At 42.1% G+C, this 17,375-nt stretch overlaps 1 protein-coding gene across 1 annotated transcript; it reads right to left on the bottom strand.

Moving 5' to 3' along the window:
- Positions 1–3,109: 3,109 nt before the first annotated feature.
- Positions 3,110–13,568, bottom strand: LOC120226543 (zinc finger protein 699-like). Its single transcript, XM_039224722.1, has 8 exons — positions 13,528–13,568; positions 13,164–13,248; positions 11,320–11,385; positions 11,081–11,133; positions 10,083–10,209; positions 6,033–6,131; positions 5,450–5,633; positions 3,110–5,100 (listed from the first exon to the last, which is right to left on the bottom strand). Exons 4-8 carry the CDS (start codon positions 11,126–11,128, stop codon positions 3,726–3,728), a joined length of 1,833 nt encoding a protein of 610 aa, XP_039080653.1. The 5' UTR covers positions 11,129–11,133; positions 11,320–11,385; positions 13,164–13,248; positions 13,528–13,568; the 3' UTR covers positions 3,110–3,725.
- Positions 13,569–17,375: the final 3,807 nt, after the last annotated feature.

Raw genomic sequence — 17,375 nt, 5'->3', positions numbered from 1 at the left:
CCTACTTTTAAAAAAAGCGGGGGAGGAGGAGGAGAATCAATAAGATTTTCTTTTGTAACTGCCAGGATTGTATACACATAATTCAAAATAATCCACAAACTATTTGAAAAAAAATTCAATAATTTAATTTATAAATGTCACTGGATACAAAGATCAATGTACAAAAAGAAACTGCAATTCGTGCTAGCTCAAAAATCAAAATGGAAATAAAAATATTTACAAAGTCAAACATACCACATACCTAGAAATAAGTTAAAAATATTCAAGACTTATACAATTAAACTACAAAATGCTGTTAAGAGACATTACAGACAACCTAGGTAAATATATGATTTTATTATGTTCAATTGGAAGACTCAGTATCATAAGATGTCAATTTCATTCAGGTTATTGCATCAAGTCAATGACAATTCCAAGCACTCTCAGCGTATTTGTGAAAATTGATAAGGAAATTCTTAAAGTATAGAAACAAATGAGGAAATAAAAAAGTTGTCTCTCACTACCAGATTTCCAAACGTACTACACAAAGCAGCATAGAGGTTGAGAAGTCATCTTTAGCAATCTAAAGATATGTTAACAGATGGTATCTAAACTTATGAAAGGATTTCTACAATTACTTAGCCTTTGTTGAGTTACCAGACTTCAGTTCCCCACCATCGCTAAGACCACAATAAGCACCACATGCTAGCAGACAAGATTACCTCTATTCCCATATCTGCACTTGCCCACTGCCATCTCCTCCCCTCCTCCATCTACATCACAATTGTCAGGACTCTGATTCAGTTAGGGCAGACTCTGGTTTCTGGATGAGCCCGGGAGCCTGTCCTAAACAAATCAGGGCACTGCGCTGTAACCGGATAACAATTGGCAAGTGAGCCAATCAGATTCTATTATGATCAACATAATGGAATTATTCAAAAAGACCATCAGCTCTTTTCTCCCTGGACTTCAACCTAGATAAAGCAACCTGGATCTTCTGGGACCTACAGCACAGAGAAATAGCCTGCCAGGAAAAATAGCTAATACAAGAAGAATGCACAGCCACGACATGTGGACAGAACTCATCCAGATAATAAATTCCCTTTATAGCTTGCGAAAATGAGAAGAGTGAAAAGACAAGCTAGAGACTGGGAAAAGTTATTTGCAATATATGTATATATAATATACGTAGCATATATATGTCACGGTTTTATACATATGTCTATATAACTAGGTGTAGAGATACACATACATACAATAAAGTATAAATAACTTGAAAGAAACCCTTCAATTAAAAAAGAAACCAAAAATGGGTGAAATGCTTCAACAGGATGCCCTCATAAAAGATATACAAATAACCAATAAGCACATAAAACGTACTTCTCATCCTTACTATCAGGTAACTGCAAACTAAAACCAAAGCAGGAGATTACTAAATCCTCTGCCGGATGGCTAAAATTAGAAAATGCTGGCCAGCTACGTGGGAATAATCATAATTTTCACACGTTGCTTTTAGGAGGATAGGTGGAATCTACCTTTTTGAAGGTAGTAACTATCTTTTGCAGTAACTATCAAAACTAAAGTCTACCCTATGCTTCAGTGACTTCACTCCTACATACAAAACAGATACCAAGAGAAATCAGTTAAGTCTGTGAAAGAAACAAAAGGTGAACCAGACACCATGCTGAGAAAAGAACACATGATTGTATATGTTGTACTTAAGAACTTAAAGATCAAGAAAATCAAGAACAAGCAAACCTAATAAATTGAATGAAAGTCAAAACTGTGGGTTCTTTTGTGGAGAAATTGACAAGGCAGATAAGGTTTCTGGAATCTTGGAAATGTTCTGGTTATCAGGGTGTGTACATAAGTAAAATTTCATCAAGCTATACACTTAAGAGTAGCACGCTTCATGCGTAGTAGTATACATACGCTTTACTAAAACGGCATAAAATGATAAAGGGAAAGTGCCATAGGGATTCTTTCAGAAATATAGGAGGACTATAATGGAAGGGAAAAGTGTAGCGGGATGTACCTAAAGAAGCATAAACTAAATAACTCATCTTTCTCAAAAAAAGCAGAAAAATCTGCTTGAAGGTGTCTAATATAAATCTTCCTCTGGTAAAATAGGATGACATCCTGTCTGATGCTTACATTATACCTAATTTTCCCTGCTGTCCACAGCTCTTCTCGCTTGGGATCCCTGGGGATAGGCATAGCTGTCTTTCCTCTTAAGCAAAGTGCCATGATGGATTGGACCACACAGATAACAATCCTGCTGCAAAATGGCGCCAACTCTATATATTCAATTGATGTGCCAGAGGGACTGTATTATCAGCAAAATGGCAATGCTGGAACGTGCCAGAAAATCTAAGCAGCTGTGTATGACCATGATGGAGGAACTTTTGGAGATGTCTATGCAGCTGCTGACTCTGAAGTTACTGAAGTGAAAGGATATAATGTTGCTTCAAGCTAGTATTGATTGGTGGGTACAGTAATCAGGAATATGAGCTGGAAACTCAGTCCACGTGGCCCTATGCATCCGTCTTCATTCGATGGCCCCACTAAACAAAGAATAATGGCTTCTTTCCTTTCTAATGCAAACTGTTTTAACAACTCTAACCTGGAAGTGGATAAAGGAAATGATTTTGAGAAACGAAGTCCCAACCATGTCCAAATTAACACACACAAGCCAGCTCAACCAACTTTACTTCTAGCTTTGTTTTTTCAAGGTCTCTTTTTAAACTCAAAACACTGGGTCCAACTCCCAGCCTTGAGCAAGGACAAAGAACAAAAAACAATGTATCAGAGAGGACTCTTCTTTTGAGAACTTTGCACTTATTGATTTCTGCTTAAATTGCTTATTAGACAGGAAAAGCTTTTAATAGTAAAAACTGATAACCTTAAGAAGTAGAAGTTCTCTTAGTTTAAAAAAAAAAAAAAAGGCAGAGTCCCTGGGTGGCTCAGTAGGTTAAACATCCAACTTTGGCTCAGGTCATGATCTCATGGATTATGGGTTCAAGCCCCACATTGGGCTCTCTGCTGTCAGCCTCTCGGCACAAAGCCCCCTTCAGATCCTCTGTCCCCCTCTCTGCCCCTACTCCACTTGCTCTATCCCCCAAATAAATACAAAAAAAAAAAAAGGAAAAAATATTGAGTAGGCAATTTCCAATATCTGGCATACTGGATCAAAACGAAATTACCAATTACAAGAAAAAATTACGAAAGAAATAATAAATACCAAAGTGTTGATATCATAATAACTGTACACTTGGAGAACAACGAGCATTTTTAGAAACTAGTTTTTTAAAAAAAGACCATTCCTGCCTATGAAAAACACCTCAAATCTCCTTATGGGTCCAAAAGATTTTGTCATGAAGAACCTTTACATCTCAGCCAAAATAAAAGGACCTCAAAATTAAACATGGTTAGAGGTGAAAAAGTATTAGAGTATCACCTAAAATATTCACATCAGAAAACAGAAAGTGAAAATCAATGAGCCTGCAGTCCACTTTAAAGGTGAGGCACTAATCTGTGCCTCTAGCAGTTTTCTTATACACAGGAAGTAATGTTCATTGAAGGCATTACCACGAGGTTTACATACACAGGGTTCCCTCAGCTGTGAGTTCTCAAGTCTTCAACCAGATAAGCAACAATTTCCTGCTTTCTTACATTCATAGGGTATCTCCACAGTGTTAGATGGAGGATCTGAAAACGCCTTGTAGACATTCCCAGATTTCTTACATTTATATATTTTCTCTGGTGTGAGTTTTCACATGTCTTCGAAAGTAGGAAGGACACACAAAAGCTTTCCCACATTCCTTACATTCATAGGGTTTATCTCCAGTGTGGCTTCTTACATGTCTTCGAAAGGATGAGGGACAACTGAAGGCTTTCCCACATTCCAGACATTCAAAGGGCTTCTCACCGGTGTGCATCCTTGCATGGATACTAAGGTATGAAGAATGGCGAAAGGCTTTCCCACATTCCTTACATTCATAGGGTTTCTCCCCAGTGTGTGTTCTCATGTGGCTTCTAAGGACTGAGGGATAAATGAAGGCTTTTCCACATTCCTTACATTCATAAGGCTTCTCTCCACTATGAGTTCTTAAGTGTTCCTTGAGGGATTTAGAACGGTTAAAAGCCTTCCCACATTCCTTACATTCATATTGTATCTTCCCAGTGTGATCTCTCACGTGTGCTCTAAAGGTTGAGGGACAACTAAAGGCTTTTCCGCATTCCTTACATTCATAAGGTTTCTCTCTACTTTGGTTTTTCACATGTGTATTCAGGGAAGTGGGAAGGTAGAAGGCTTTTCCACATTCCAGACATTCATAGGGTTTCTCTCCTGTGTGTTTTCTCATGTGGATTCTTAAGGAGGAAGGACAATTGTAGGCTTTCCCACATTCCTTACATTTATAAGGTTTCTCTCCTGTGTGTGTTCTGACATGGACAGTGAGTTTTGAGGATTTATTGAAGGCCTTCCCACACTCTTTACATTCGTAAGGCTTCTCTCCAGTATGAATTCTTATATGTATTATAAGGTGGGAGGAAGTACTAAAGGCTTTCCCACATTCCTTACATTCATATGGTTTGTCTCCACTATGAATCCTCTTGTGTTTTGAGAGTGAGGAGGAACAACTATATGCTTTCCCACATTCCCTACATTCATAAGGCTTATCTCCACTATGAATCCTCTTGTGTTCTGTGAGGGATGAAGAGCAGCTAAAGGTTTTTCCACATTCTTTACATTCATAGTTTGTCTTTCCAGTGTGAATCTTCATATGTGCCCTGAAGAATGAAGAACAAGTGAAGGCCTTCATACACTCCTTACATTCATAGCATTTCCCTTCAGTGGGAGTTTTCACATGCTTCTTAAAATAAGCAAGAAAATGAAAACCTTTCCCACATTCTTTACACTGATAGGGTTTGCTTCCTGCATGAGATCTGATGTGATTCCTAAGGGAATAATGATCTGTGAAGGCCGTTTTACACTCGCGGCATTCATAGGACTTTACTTCAGTAGTTCTCCTCGGTATATTAAGATGTGAGATTTGGCTGAAGATTTCAGCACACTGATTTTCGTCACTATGTTCATTGACGTTCTCCACCACAGGACTTCTTTTAAAAATAAAAAGCACATCATTAATGATAAATAAATGTTTACCATCTTCAGGGACTATGTACATTTTCTGCCCTGTCAAGTTACAAGCTCAAAGTTCTCTCAGAGGGCTCTACCATAGCCAATATTATCACAGAGTTGTTTTGGCTTATTTTTTTTACTTTTTCTGATAATTGCTTACAACTGAACTATGTGTCAAACACTGAAGATCTCAGTGTCATTTTGGGGGGGAAAATCTTGTAAAAATTGTTTATAAATTCACAATTTTTACCAAGTTCTATATACATGTTTTTTAAGTTTTATGACATTTTAAGATCCTCTTCTCAGGCACTACCTTTTCTTACTTACCTCAAATGTCTCTCATGGGTTTTGTTCTGATAATAAATAACTCGGTATTCCCCATTTTTGTGTAAAATGGATGACCAAGAGTCATTCCTTTTGAATCTTACTATTTTCTGTTCATTGGATATGTTTTGTCCATAAATATCTCGTGGAGTAACTGATTCTCTAGCTTTAAGCTGAGTCTCAAAACCTGAAACAAAAAAGTAAAGGCACCTTTAAGCAAAGGACTTCTGGAAATGTGGCTGTTTCAGGACTTTGGTAATATGCACAATGGTCAAAATGTAAGCAACTAAGAAATAATCCATGAAGACTGAACTGACAGTAACACAAACAGAGTATTAATAGGAGAACAGAACAGAAAGGAACTGGATAAAGTGCACATGACCAAATACTAACTCACAAGAGGAAATACAAAAGATCTTTCCAAGAACAAGGATACTGTAAGAATACTGATAAAACGTCAAAATATTAATCCAAGGTATCTGGAAGATGAGACCCCTCAAGCAAAACAAAGTTTGTTTTGCTTTTATTTGATTTTTCCAAATGTAATATCCCCCCAACCAGGAGAGTTTCTCCCAAGGATTCTTGCCTTCCTGGTGCTCCCCCTGGGTCGGTCCTCTTTCCACTGTCTCCAGATCCTCCTCTTCTTTCCACTGGGAGATCAGATACGGTGTGGGTAGCGGATACCCTGTTAATGCAGAAAGACTTATCATGAGGGAAAACAATGACGAACCATAAGCATTTCCATGACACAGGGTCAAAATTTTGCTCTTCTGATACTCTAATTATGGGCAAGGTAAATTTAATTTCAACAAGATGTTAAAAAAATGTTTCAAGTGGGGGCAAGGTGGAGGGGTTGACAGTGACAGAGACAATGACACAGCCTCTGATATCTAGAACCAATGTGACGTTCATATCTGAACTTCAATATTAGAAGCTAGTCTGATAGTCAGGACACTTTGTTATCCTGTTGAATATAAAAATCTCACAGAATACCAATCTTAAAGTTATGCTAAGATCATGATAAAATTAAACAAAATAAGGCCACTATGTAATTTAATCTAAGGATGACCACCTCACCAACGAGCGCGCGCGCCCACACACACACACACGCACACACACACACACACACACACACACAAACTCAATAATAAAATTTTTACCTCTTTTGTCAGCATCCAATCTAAAGTGACCACCTGTGGATTGAACAGTGTTCCTTAAAAATTTATGTCCAAAGAGATCAATGAAACAGAGAGCCCAGAAATAGACCTACATAAATACATTCAGCTGACCTTTGACAAAGGTGCAAAGGAAATACATAGAGAAGATTGTCTCTTCAACAAAGACTGAAACAACTAGACATCAACATGCAAGAAAATTACCCTAGACATAGACTTTCACACTCCTCACAAAAATCAACTCAAAAACGGATCACATGGATCAAAGACCTAAATGTAAAACGAAAAACTATGAAACACCTGGAAGAAAACAGGAGAAAATCTAAATGACTTAGGGTCTGGAGATGACGTCTTAGATACAACACCAAAAGCATGATCCATAAAAGAAAATTCATAATCTGGCCTACATTAAAATTAAAAGTTATTCTCTGCAAAAAACACTGGCAAGAGAATGAAAAGACAACCCACAGACTGGAGGAAAACATCTAGAAATGACACATCTGATAAAGGATTGTTATTCAAAATAAACAAATAACTTTTTAAAAATTTATTTATTTAAGTAATCTCTACACCAATGCGGGGCTCAAACTCCTGACCCCAAGATCAAGAGTCACATGTCTTCTGATTAAGCCAGCCAGGCACCCTCATAAAGAACTGTTAAAATTCAACAATAAGAAACCAAACAACCTGAGTAAAAACTGGGCCAAATACCTCAACAGACACCTCTCCAAACATATACAGATGACAAACATATGAAAAGATAGTTAAAAATGTCATCAGGAAAACACAAATTAAAACAATGAGACACTGCCACACACTTACGAGAACAACTCATATCCAGAACACTGACACCAACAAATGCTGGCAAGGAGCTCTCATTCACTGCTGATGGGAATGCAAAAAGGGAAACCCGCTTTGGAAGACAGTATGATCATGCAATCACTCCTTGGAATTTATCCAAAGAAGATGAAAACGTGTCCACACAAAAACCTGCACACACAGGTTTCCTGCAGCTATATTCGTAAGCGCCCAAACTCAGAAACAATTAAGATGTCTTTCAGTGGGTGAATGGATAAACTAGGATACATCCAGACAATGAAATACTTTTCAGAACCAAAAAAAATGAACTATCAAGCCACAAAAAGACCTAGAAGAACCATAAATGCATATTACTAAGTGAAAGAAGCCACTGAAAAATTTATATATCATGATTCCAAATACATGACATTCTGAAAAGCCAAAACTATGAAGACAGTAAAAAGATCAGTGGTGGCCACAGGTTAGTGGGGAAGGAGAGATGAACTGACAAAGCAAAGAGGAATTTTAAGGCAATTAAACCACTATGGATACTATAATGATGGATATATATATACTGTTAATTATTTGTCCAAACCACACAATAACACTAAGAGTGAATCCTAATGTAAACTATGGACGCATGGTGATGATGATGTGTCAGTTCAGGTTCATCAGTTGTAACAAATGTACCACTCTGGTAGATGTTGATAGCAGAAGACACTGTACCTGTGTGGAGGCAGGGCATACATGAGAAATCTCTGTATCTACTGCTCAATTCTGCTGTGAATCCACAAGGGCTCTAAAAAAAAGTAAGTGTCTTAAAACAACATGTCGGGGACCCCTAGGTGGCTCAGTCGGTTAAGTGTCCGACTCTTGATTTCAGCTCAGGTCATGATCTCATGGTTTGTGGTATCAAGCCCTCAGTTGGTCTCTGTACTGTGTCAGAGCCTGCTTGAGATTCTCTCTCTCAGCCCCTTTCCCGTTCATGCTCTTGGTCTTAATATAAATAAATAATTTTTTAAAAAGGCACCTAGGTGGCTCAGTCAGTGGAGGAGGGTCCAACTACTTATTTCAGCTCAGGTCATGATCTCATGGTTTGTGGTATCAAGCCCTCAGTTGGTCTCTGTACTGTGTCAGAGCCTGCTTGAGATTCTCTCTCTCAGCCCCTTTCCCGTTCATGCTCTTGGTCTTAATATAAATAAATAATTTTTTAAAAAGGCACCTAGGTGGCTCAGTCAGTGGAGGAGGGTCCAACTACTTATTTCAGCTCAGGTCATGATACCAGCGTTGTGGGATCACACCCCTCTTCAGGCTCCTCACTGAGCATGGAGCCTGCTTAAGATTCACTCTCTCTCTGTCTCTGTCTCTCTCTCTCTTTCTGTCCCACTCCCCACCCCTCTCCCAGATGTTCTCTCTAAAATTTAAAGAAAAAGTCATGTTCTGTGAACGTTTCTCAGAATGTTACTTTGGAAATCGGGTCTCTGTAGACATAATCAAGTAAAGATGGGAAAAAAAAAAGTAAAGAGGAAGTTATACTGGATTAGAGTGGGCCTTAAATCCATTTACTAGTGTCCTTATTAAGGACGAACATAAAAAGGGGGAAAGGCCATGTGAAGATGAAGGCAAAAATCAGAGAGGCGCCTGAGTTGCTCAGCTGATCGAGTGGCCAACTGTGACTCAGTCATGATGTCAGCCCACATCAGGCTCTCTGTTGTCAGCACAAAGCCTGCTTTGGATTCTCTGTCCCTCTCTCTCTCTGAACGTCCCCCGCTCCTGCTCTCTCTCTCTCTCAAAACTTGATAAACATTTTTTTAAAAAGGCAAAGATTAGAATGATAGAGCTGTATGGGGCAACTGGCCAGCTCAGTTGGTGGAGCGTGCAACTCTTGACCTTGGGATTCTGGGTCTGAGCCCCACATTGGGTGTAGAGATTATATAAAAAGAAAATCTTAAAATATATATATATATATCGCTGCAAACCAAGTAACACCCAGAATTACTAGCAACCACTAGAAGCTGGGAAGAGACAGGGAGAGATTTCCCACAGAGCCTTCAGAAGGGGCCTGGCTCTCTTGACACCTTGAACTTGTATCTCCAGTCTCCAGAAATATGAAAGAAGAATAAGTTTCTGCTGTTTTTAGCCACAGTTTGTGGTACTTGGTTATGAAAGGCCTAGGAAACTAATACAGCCAACTTCCACAGGCCCATCCCCAAATCACTAACCCAAAGAACAAACCCTACAATATATACTTTTTAACACCTTTCTGAGACATACCCCAGCCCCCCAAGTCAGTGAGTAATAAACACCACTTGTTTACAGGTATGTTCCTGGTGGTCTCTGAGTGAAGAGCCCCGACATCAATAAAACTTTCCCGAGGACCCAAACCACAAACGTCCCTAAGACCCAAAGGGATGCTGGAAGTCTATCCCCACACTTTCAACACTTCATAATCAACGCTTTTAATCACAAGAAAAAGGCAATTCACTACTACACAGATGTTTATTTTCATGGTGAAACCACTAGGCTCTAAGTTCCTTGGGGTCAGTGACCATGTCTGTCTTATTTACCACTATATTCTAATTCCTCAGCCCGAATCCTAGAACAAGGTAAATTAGTAAAATTGTTTTCTAAACAGCCAAATGGAGGAATGTTGCCACTCTTACCTAGTGAGGCCAGGTTCTGGAAGTTTTCCAGCATCACATCTCTGTAGAGGTTCCTCTGAGCAAGATCCAGCAAAGCCCACTCCTCCTGGGTAAAGTCCACAGCCACGTCCTCGAAGACCACCGAGCCCTAAAACATCCCACATGTATTCTCTTCAGAAAGGTACCTACTCTCCCCATGTATGAGGTTGATAATACTGGGGAACTGAGAACCAATTCATAGGAAGTTCTGAAGATACTAAGGTCTCCCAACATCTACCCCAGAATGCAGTCATCAGGTCTTTCTCTCTCCCCATAACTGTCTCCTTAACTGATCCAATCCTGTCTCATGGATCTAATGACAATTCTAAAATGTTAAATTTCTCTCTTCCACAGTTTGATGTGGATAAGACCAATTCCAGTCTTATAATAATCCAGGAGAGTCCAGAGGATAGAGCAGAAGTGAGAGAAATGCTCTAGAAATGACGTAATTTCCACACGGACACCAGCAGTTGTTACAGGAACAATTTCATTTCACCTGCTTCCTTCTTTCCCACCGTAGCAATCAGTACAAGATGAAACACTGGGTCAAATCGGAATGAGGTTTAAATGCATAAAAACACACCAAGGAACAAGGAGCTTTTCTTTTTTTCACAAACCTGAGATCCAGGGACCTGCAGAAATACAGCTTTCAACTCGCGCCCACAGCTAGCCATATTTTCTCATCCTCTAAGCCAGGGGTCAGCAAACTACAGCACACGGGCTAAATCCAGCCTACTACTTGCTTGTAGAAGTAAAGTTTTACTGGACCATAATAAAACATTTCTTTATGTACCGTCTGGGGCTCCTTTCATGCTAACTTGGCAGTTTAACTGCAATAGACTCTCTAGCCTTCAAAGTCTAAAATACTTACTATGTTGTCCAATAGAAAGGAGATTGCTGACCACTGCTCTAAACAACTAGGAGGTCATTGACCTGGTGGAATGGAAAATTATTTTGCCAAATTATTAGCCCCGACTCACCTGTGTCATATTTTTCTGTAACTCAGCAGCTGTTCTTTCTTCTTTCATGTTCCCTTCATGAAGAAAGCCAGAGAAGTGAGAAGTTAGAGCTGAACCAAGAGAAAGAAGACACGAGAATCCAGGTCTCCCCACAATTCATGAGCCTAGATGCTACGGCAGGTCCGCTATAAGGGACCGCTCCCCTCAAAACGCTCGCACATGCACATCCCCAGCCCCAAGGCACCCAGCCAAACACACACCGATCTGGTAAGAAGGTGAAGTAGTCTTATGTCCTCCAGAGCTACAAAACACCGCTGTGGTCCTTGCTGATCAGTAAAAAAAAAAAAAAAAGTTAAATGTCCCATCTTGTAAGTTAACTGAAACTTTTTAAAGTTTAGCTGTTAATTTTCCCCTGAACGTGAAAACCGAAAAATTTGACACAATGTTTTCCACCATAAAAATACACAATGTGTCAAATCCAAAAAGGCACTTCTATATCAAACTTCTGGGGGCTCTACTCCCAACACTTCTTACTTCTGCACTACTAGCAGGCTAATAGGCTTTGCTGCGCAGCCTCGGACCGCCAAATCCTCCCTCCACGCTCTGCAGGGTCTCTGAAACTTGGTTTTTGAGGAATGGCATCAACTGACTGAATTCCACATGTGGTAGGCAGTGAAGACTGCTATGCTGTGACTCTCATGCTAAATGTTGCCTGTACAGTTCAGCAGCACCAGAGCAAGAACACCAGAAGTTGGCAATTTATGTCATCTCAGATGGTGTTCTCTGCAGCTGTTAACACAAATTTAAAATAATGAAAATGCAACCATTTTTTCCATGCAGTGGATCAAGTAGTATATTTTTTTAATGTTTATTTATTTTTGAGAGAGAGACAGAGTGTGAACGGGGGAGGGGCAGAGAGAGAGGGAAACACAGAATCTGAAGCAGGCTCCAGGCTCTGAGCAGTCTGCACAGAGCTCAAAGAGGGTCTTGAACCCAGGAGCCAAGAGATCATGCTCTGAGGTGAAGTCCATCTGGCACTTAACAAAGTGAGCCAGCCAAGCGCCCTCAAGCAGTATATTTCAAAGCTGATGAAAACTTTAACATTCTTTACTATATTAATAATGTGCCATTTGAGCAACCATGATATGAGAATAACATTGCCAAGAGCCTTTCTCTCATAGAAGCTCTGCAATCAGATATTATTACAACTCAATTTACCACACACTCAATGTTAGTCAGAAACTAACTATATGTACTGTATATGTACTGCATATACAGGTGTGTAAATGCAGGCCTATTTTTCTTCAAAGCCTAAAATCCCAATGAGTATATTTCTGAACACAGACCTTATAATTTAGCTGTTAATGAGGCCGTTATTACTAACATTACCAGAGTCTGGCCTGGAACCCTGCTGTGCACTACGGAGAGTAGACAAATGAAGTATTCCACTGAAATGTTTCATCTTTGTGAGCTCCTCCTCTTGACTAAGCCTCATGTCTTGAGCAAGGACACTTCCCTTCCGGCCCTTACCTCTTGCTCCTTTGTTTCATATTTACTTAGGTAATATTTACCCTGATGCCACTACATACAGTCACAGGGGATATAGCACTAGACAAAACAGAAAGATCCTGAAGCACAGGAATGTTGTAATCTGTTGAGGGAGGGCAGTAAACAAAGAAATGTATCAGGTAGTGGTACATGATACATAATAATGCAGCTAGCCCAGGACAAGGATAGAGACACATATTTATCTTTATTGAATTAGGACTACTTTTCTGGAAGGGAAAAAGTAGAAAATTAAGAAGTGTTTCAGGTGCACCTCGGTGACTCAGTCAGTTAAGCTTGCAACTCTTAATTTTGGCTCAGGTCGTGAGCCTCAGTTGTGAGACCAACCCTCACATGGGGCTTACCACTAAGCATGGAGCAGGTTTGGGACTCTCTCCTTTTCTGCCTCTCCCTCGCTCATGCTTGCTCTCTATAAACAAACAAACAGTTTTTGAAAAAAAGCGCCCAGAGGCAAGGTAAAGGTCACCGATCAAATATCTCCTGCCCCTGGAGGGGAGCGATGGGAACGGAGTTGAAGCAATGGTCACCCCGCGCTCACCGAACACGCTGAAATCCAGACCAGCGTACAGACGAGGTGGAGGCGCTCGTCTCCGTGACCCGAATGGCAGGGATGCTTTTACTTTCTGAAAAGACAGCAAAAGATGCTTTGGAAGGCCGATTAAATACGAGGGTGGTTCTCTAACTCTGACCTACAGCCGACTCACCCCGGCTGCTGGACGCAGCCCAGAGCTCCTGATTCAGGGAGTTCGGGACGAGCAGCTGCCGGGGGAGGCCCTCAGCGCCGGGCTCCAGCGGGGGTAAGGGGCACGGCCCGAGCGGCCGTCCTGTAAATGCCGACCTCTCCGCCTCCCGCAGGCCGGACCGAGCCTTGAAGAACGGGAACATAGATGTTGAAAATACACCTCAGACTCGACTGGGGGACCGAAGGGATATGGCCGCCAGCTCGCGCAGGCGCAAGAGCCCACCTCTGCTTCCGGTTTCTGGGACGCGCACAGCGTAAGGGGTGGAGCTTCGGGAGCTGAGTCCTGGGATTAAGCCGGGCGCTCGGGAAGGAGGCGGTGGCTTGTAGCCGCCAGTGGAAGAGAAATGCTGGCCCATTAACTCAAAAGCCCTCTGGGCCCAAACTCAGACTTTTCATATCCAAATTTTAAAATAGCCCCATCAAAGCTATTCTTAGCCATTCAAGGCCTCCTGCTTTGCATACTCTGAAAATGTCACCCAGCATCTACTGAACATTGATAAGACATAGAACCTAGTCAGACACCAAACTGCCTTGGACTTTCAGAGCTCTCTGACCCCTCCATGGTGCTGAGCAAAGTCACCTAGACACTAAGGCCCCTCCCAGATGCCCCTTTCCCCCACGGGTTCCCTTGCCCTCCTCCCCTTCTGGATGGTGGCCTCAATGACATAAGCCTTTGGATGTTCTTATGTTGGGACTTCCCCTGTCATGTAGTCCTGTCCAAGAGCCACCCTGTTGAAGGAAAAATGGTGGCGTCAAAGCGGTAAAACAGATTTTATTCAGGACTATCGAAACAGGGGAAAAGACACCCTGGTATAAAAGCAGGTTCAAATCCAAATAACTTGTGGCTAAATGAGAATTTATAGGCAAGAGGCATGGTGGAGGTCAGTGGACAGTAAATCTTTGTCACCCAGTAAAGTTCCTTGGATGTTACTGCCTCCTGTGGGCCTATCTTCTTCCTAGATCAGTCCTCAAAGCTCTCAAATTCCCTACAGGTTATCAGGTGACTGAGGTAATCAGGAAATAGATAATAAGGACCACCCAATCAACAGGACAATCATTTGACAAAACTATACTGGACAGTTTCAGGTGGTTGAGACTCTAAAACTCCTCCATGTCAGTTTGACATGGTTTTGCTCTGTGCTCTTATGGTCTGTGTGTGTTTTGTTGTTGCTATTGTTGTTGTTGTTCTAAGTTTATTTTGAGAGAGAGCGAGCAATCGAGAGGCAGAGCTAGGGAGAGAGAGAGAATCATACGCAGGCTACACGACAGCATGGAGCCCGATGCAGGGGCTTGAACACTTGTACTGTGAGATTATGACCTAAGCGAAAATCAAAAGCCAGTCGCTTAATCGACTAAGCCACCCTGGTGCCCCTTGCTCTGTATATGTTTTGTGATTCTCCCACTATTAGCCTCAACAAGTGGTAGTGCAGGTGATGCAGGCAGGTTGGGTCCAAGGACCCAGAGGGGGGTCCCACAGGACCAGCTAAGAGGGCCCTTGGCTTCTCACAGAGAGTTTATTGAATATCATGAGTGACACAGAGAATAGCAGATGGAGTGCCTGGGAGACGAGGAAAGGAAAAGAGAGTTGTGGTTAGGGGTTTATACTGGAAAAGGGCCTAGAGTAGGTTTTTCTTCAGGATTCCAGGGTAGAGTCCAATCAAAGGCAAGTGTCAGGTGAACAATAGACGTCAAAGGTAAATTACTGATGCCANCAGGTTGGGTCCAAGGACCCAGAGGGGGGTCCCACAGGACCAGCAAAGAGGGCCCTTGGCTTCTCACAGAGAGTTTATTGAATATCATGAGTGACACAGAGAATAGCAGATGGAGTGCCTGGGAGACGAGGAAAGGAAAAGAGAGTTGTGGTTAGGGGTTTATACTGGAAAAGGGCCTAGAGTAGGTTTTTCTTCAGGATTCCAGGGTAGAGTCCAATCAAAGGCAAGTGTCAGGTGAACAATAGACGTCAAAGGTAAATTACTGATGCCAGTATCAGCCAAGGCTTCTTCAAAGCTAATGTCCTGGCACATGTTTGGGATCTGGCCCTTCTAGGTTATCAGGTGTTTGGGGCCTAAGATGAAACTCAAAGAATGATTAACTCTGGTGCTTTCCCCTTGAATGGGAATGTAGCTATTTTGGCTATTTGGCTATTTTGGCAAAATATTGAACATGAGGAAATGGGGTCTAGCAGAAAAACAGCAGAGATGAGGCCATTTTACAATGGAGTCCCAGGGCTCCTGGGTGGCTCAGTCAGTTCAGTGTCCTACTTCAGCTCAGGTCATGATTTCATGATTCATGAGTTCCATCCCTATATTGGGCAATGTGCGGACAGCTCGGTACCTGGAGCCTGCTTTGGATTCTGTGTCTCCCTCTCTCTTTGCCCCTCCCCCACTCGTGCTCTGTCTCTCTCCTTCTCTCAAAAATAAATAAAAAAATTAAAAATTTTTGTTTCTTAAATTTTTTAAGAAAGTGACTTTCTTTTTTTCTTAATTTTTTTAAAAAATGTTTTCATTTATTTCTGAGACAGCGTGAGCAGGTTGGGTCAGAGAGAGAGGGAAACCCAGAATCCGAAGCAAGCTCCAGGCTCTGAGCTAGCCGTCAGCACAGAGCCCGACACAGGGCTGGAACCCACGAACCATGAGATCATGATGGGACCAAAGTCGGACGCTTCAACCTACTGAGCCACCCAGGTGCCCCAAAACATTAAAAACTTTTATAAAAAGAAAGAAAATGGAGTCCCTTCACTTCCCTACCTCTTAGGTATTTAAGTGAACCTCATTGAAACTGACTTCTTGGGTCAGAGGTGCAGCTGCCTGGGAGAAGTAAGCTTGCTTTCCTGGTCCCCCACTAAGCAGCCCCTGGACCTGTAAGACTTAGGGGCCCAAGCAGGAAAAGAGGAGGAGTGCCCAAGTCTGGACCAAGGGTGGGCTGCCCCTGACCCCATCCTGGGCTGTCGCAAGAGCAGGTCCCCACGGCCAGTTGGTGTTTCAGGGTTCTCTGAGACTAGACAAGACCTAGGGATTGCTCCAACTGGTATATCAGCTCATAAGGTAGAGATAGCAGGTCTCCTTAGCACAGTTAGGGGAGGTGCCTTTGTCCACAGCTGGCAGGCTTTCTCTGTAGTCCCACTCAGACCTACTGTCTAGGAAGGAATCCCAGCCCCTCCCCAGAGGGACAATGAGTCCCCCAACTCTTAGGCCCAGCCAGCCAAAATATTACTTAGAGTAACCCAAGTCAAAGAAGTTTATATCCTTGTCCTGCTCCCCCAGGAGCTCAAAGAAGGTGGCTGTTTTACTGAAAGAATGTTTTGAACCATGAGATGGATGTCGGGACCTGGTTACCACAGCTTCGTATACCACCCAGAGGAGGAAAGAGCCCAAGCTTCTGGAGGTGATGAGACAGGACAGAGTGCAGGATCATGGGGAGAAAAATAATGACCAACGTGCTCTGCTAGAAAAAAAAATAAGGGGTCAGCACTGTAAGAATGAAGACATTTTATCCTCTACTTTGCCAGTGACCTTCCAAAATGTAGTAAAAGGCCAAAAGGCAAAACGGGAAGGCAAAAAAAAAAAGAAGAAGAAGAAGAAGAAGGGTTGACTCTCTCTTGGAGGAAGAAAGACCCATCATCTGTCTACTTAAGAGCCTATCCCTCTCCCCAATCCCAGGAAATCAATACCTTGAGAGGAGGATTAACTAAAAGGGCAAGTACCAGCTTAACTATTAAAATCAGCGCACTTTGGCTGAAAGATGATTCTGTCTTGAATGTTTCTCCCAGACGACCCCTCTTCCCATGCTTGGAATGGGATCTGCTGAGCCAACCTCATGAAAGGAGCCTAAAGCTTTTTGCTGTTCGTGGGCACCAGCTGTTAAGAACCAGTTAGCCTGGGGCGCCTGGGTGGCTTAGTCGGTTAAGCGTCCGACTTTCGCTTAGGTCATGATCTCACGGTTCGTGGGTTCGAGCCCCGCGTCGGGCTCTGTGCTGACTGCCAGCTCAGAGCCTGGAGCCTATTTCAG

Source organism: Hyaena hyaena, unplaced genomic scaffold (assembly GCF_003009895.1).
Source record: "Hyaena hyaena isolate Hyena2069 unplaced genomic scaffold, ASM300989v1 scaffold_1778, whole genome shotgun sequence".
Lineage (NCBI taxonomy): Eukaryota > Metazoa > Chordata > Mammalia > Carnivora > Hyaenidae > Hyaena > Hyaena hyaena.
Note: the sequence above shows the minus strand (reverse complement) of the source record. Positions and strands in the feature narration are given on the sequence as shown.

Coding starts and splice junctions, on each gene's coding strand:
- LOC120226543 (XM_039224722.1), bottom strand. CDS start 11,128: ATGAAAGAAGAAAGAACAGCTGCTGAGTTACAGAAAAATATGACACAG. Junction 10,210..11,080: donor TACAGAAAAATATGACACAG/GTGAGTCGGGGC, acceptor GGGATGTTTTAG/GGCTCGGTGGTCTTCGAGGA. Junction 5,101..5,449: donor ACCCATGAGAGACATTTGAG/GTAAGTAAGAAA, acceptor TATTTTTAAAAG/AAGTCCTGTGGTGGAGAACG.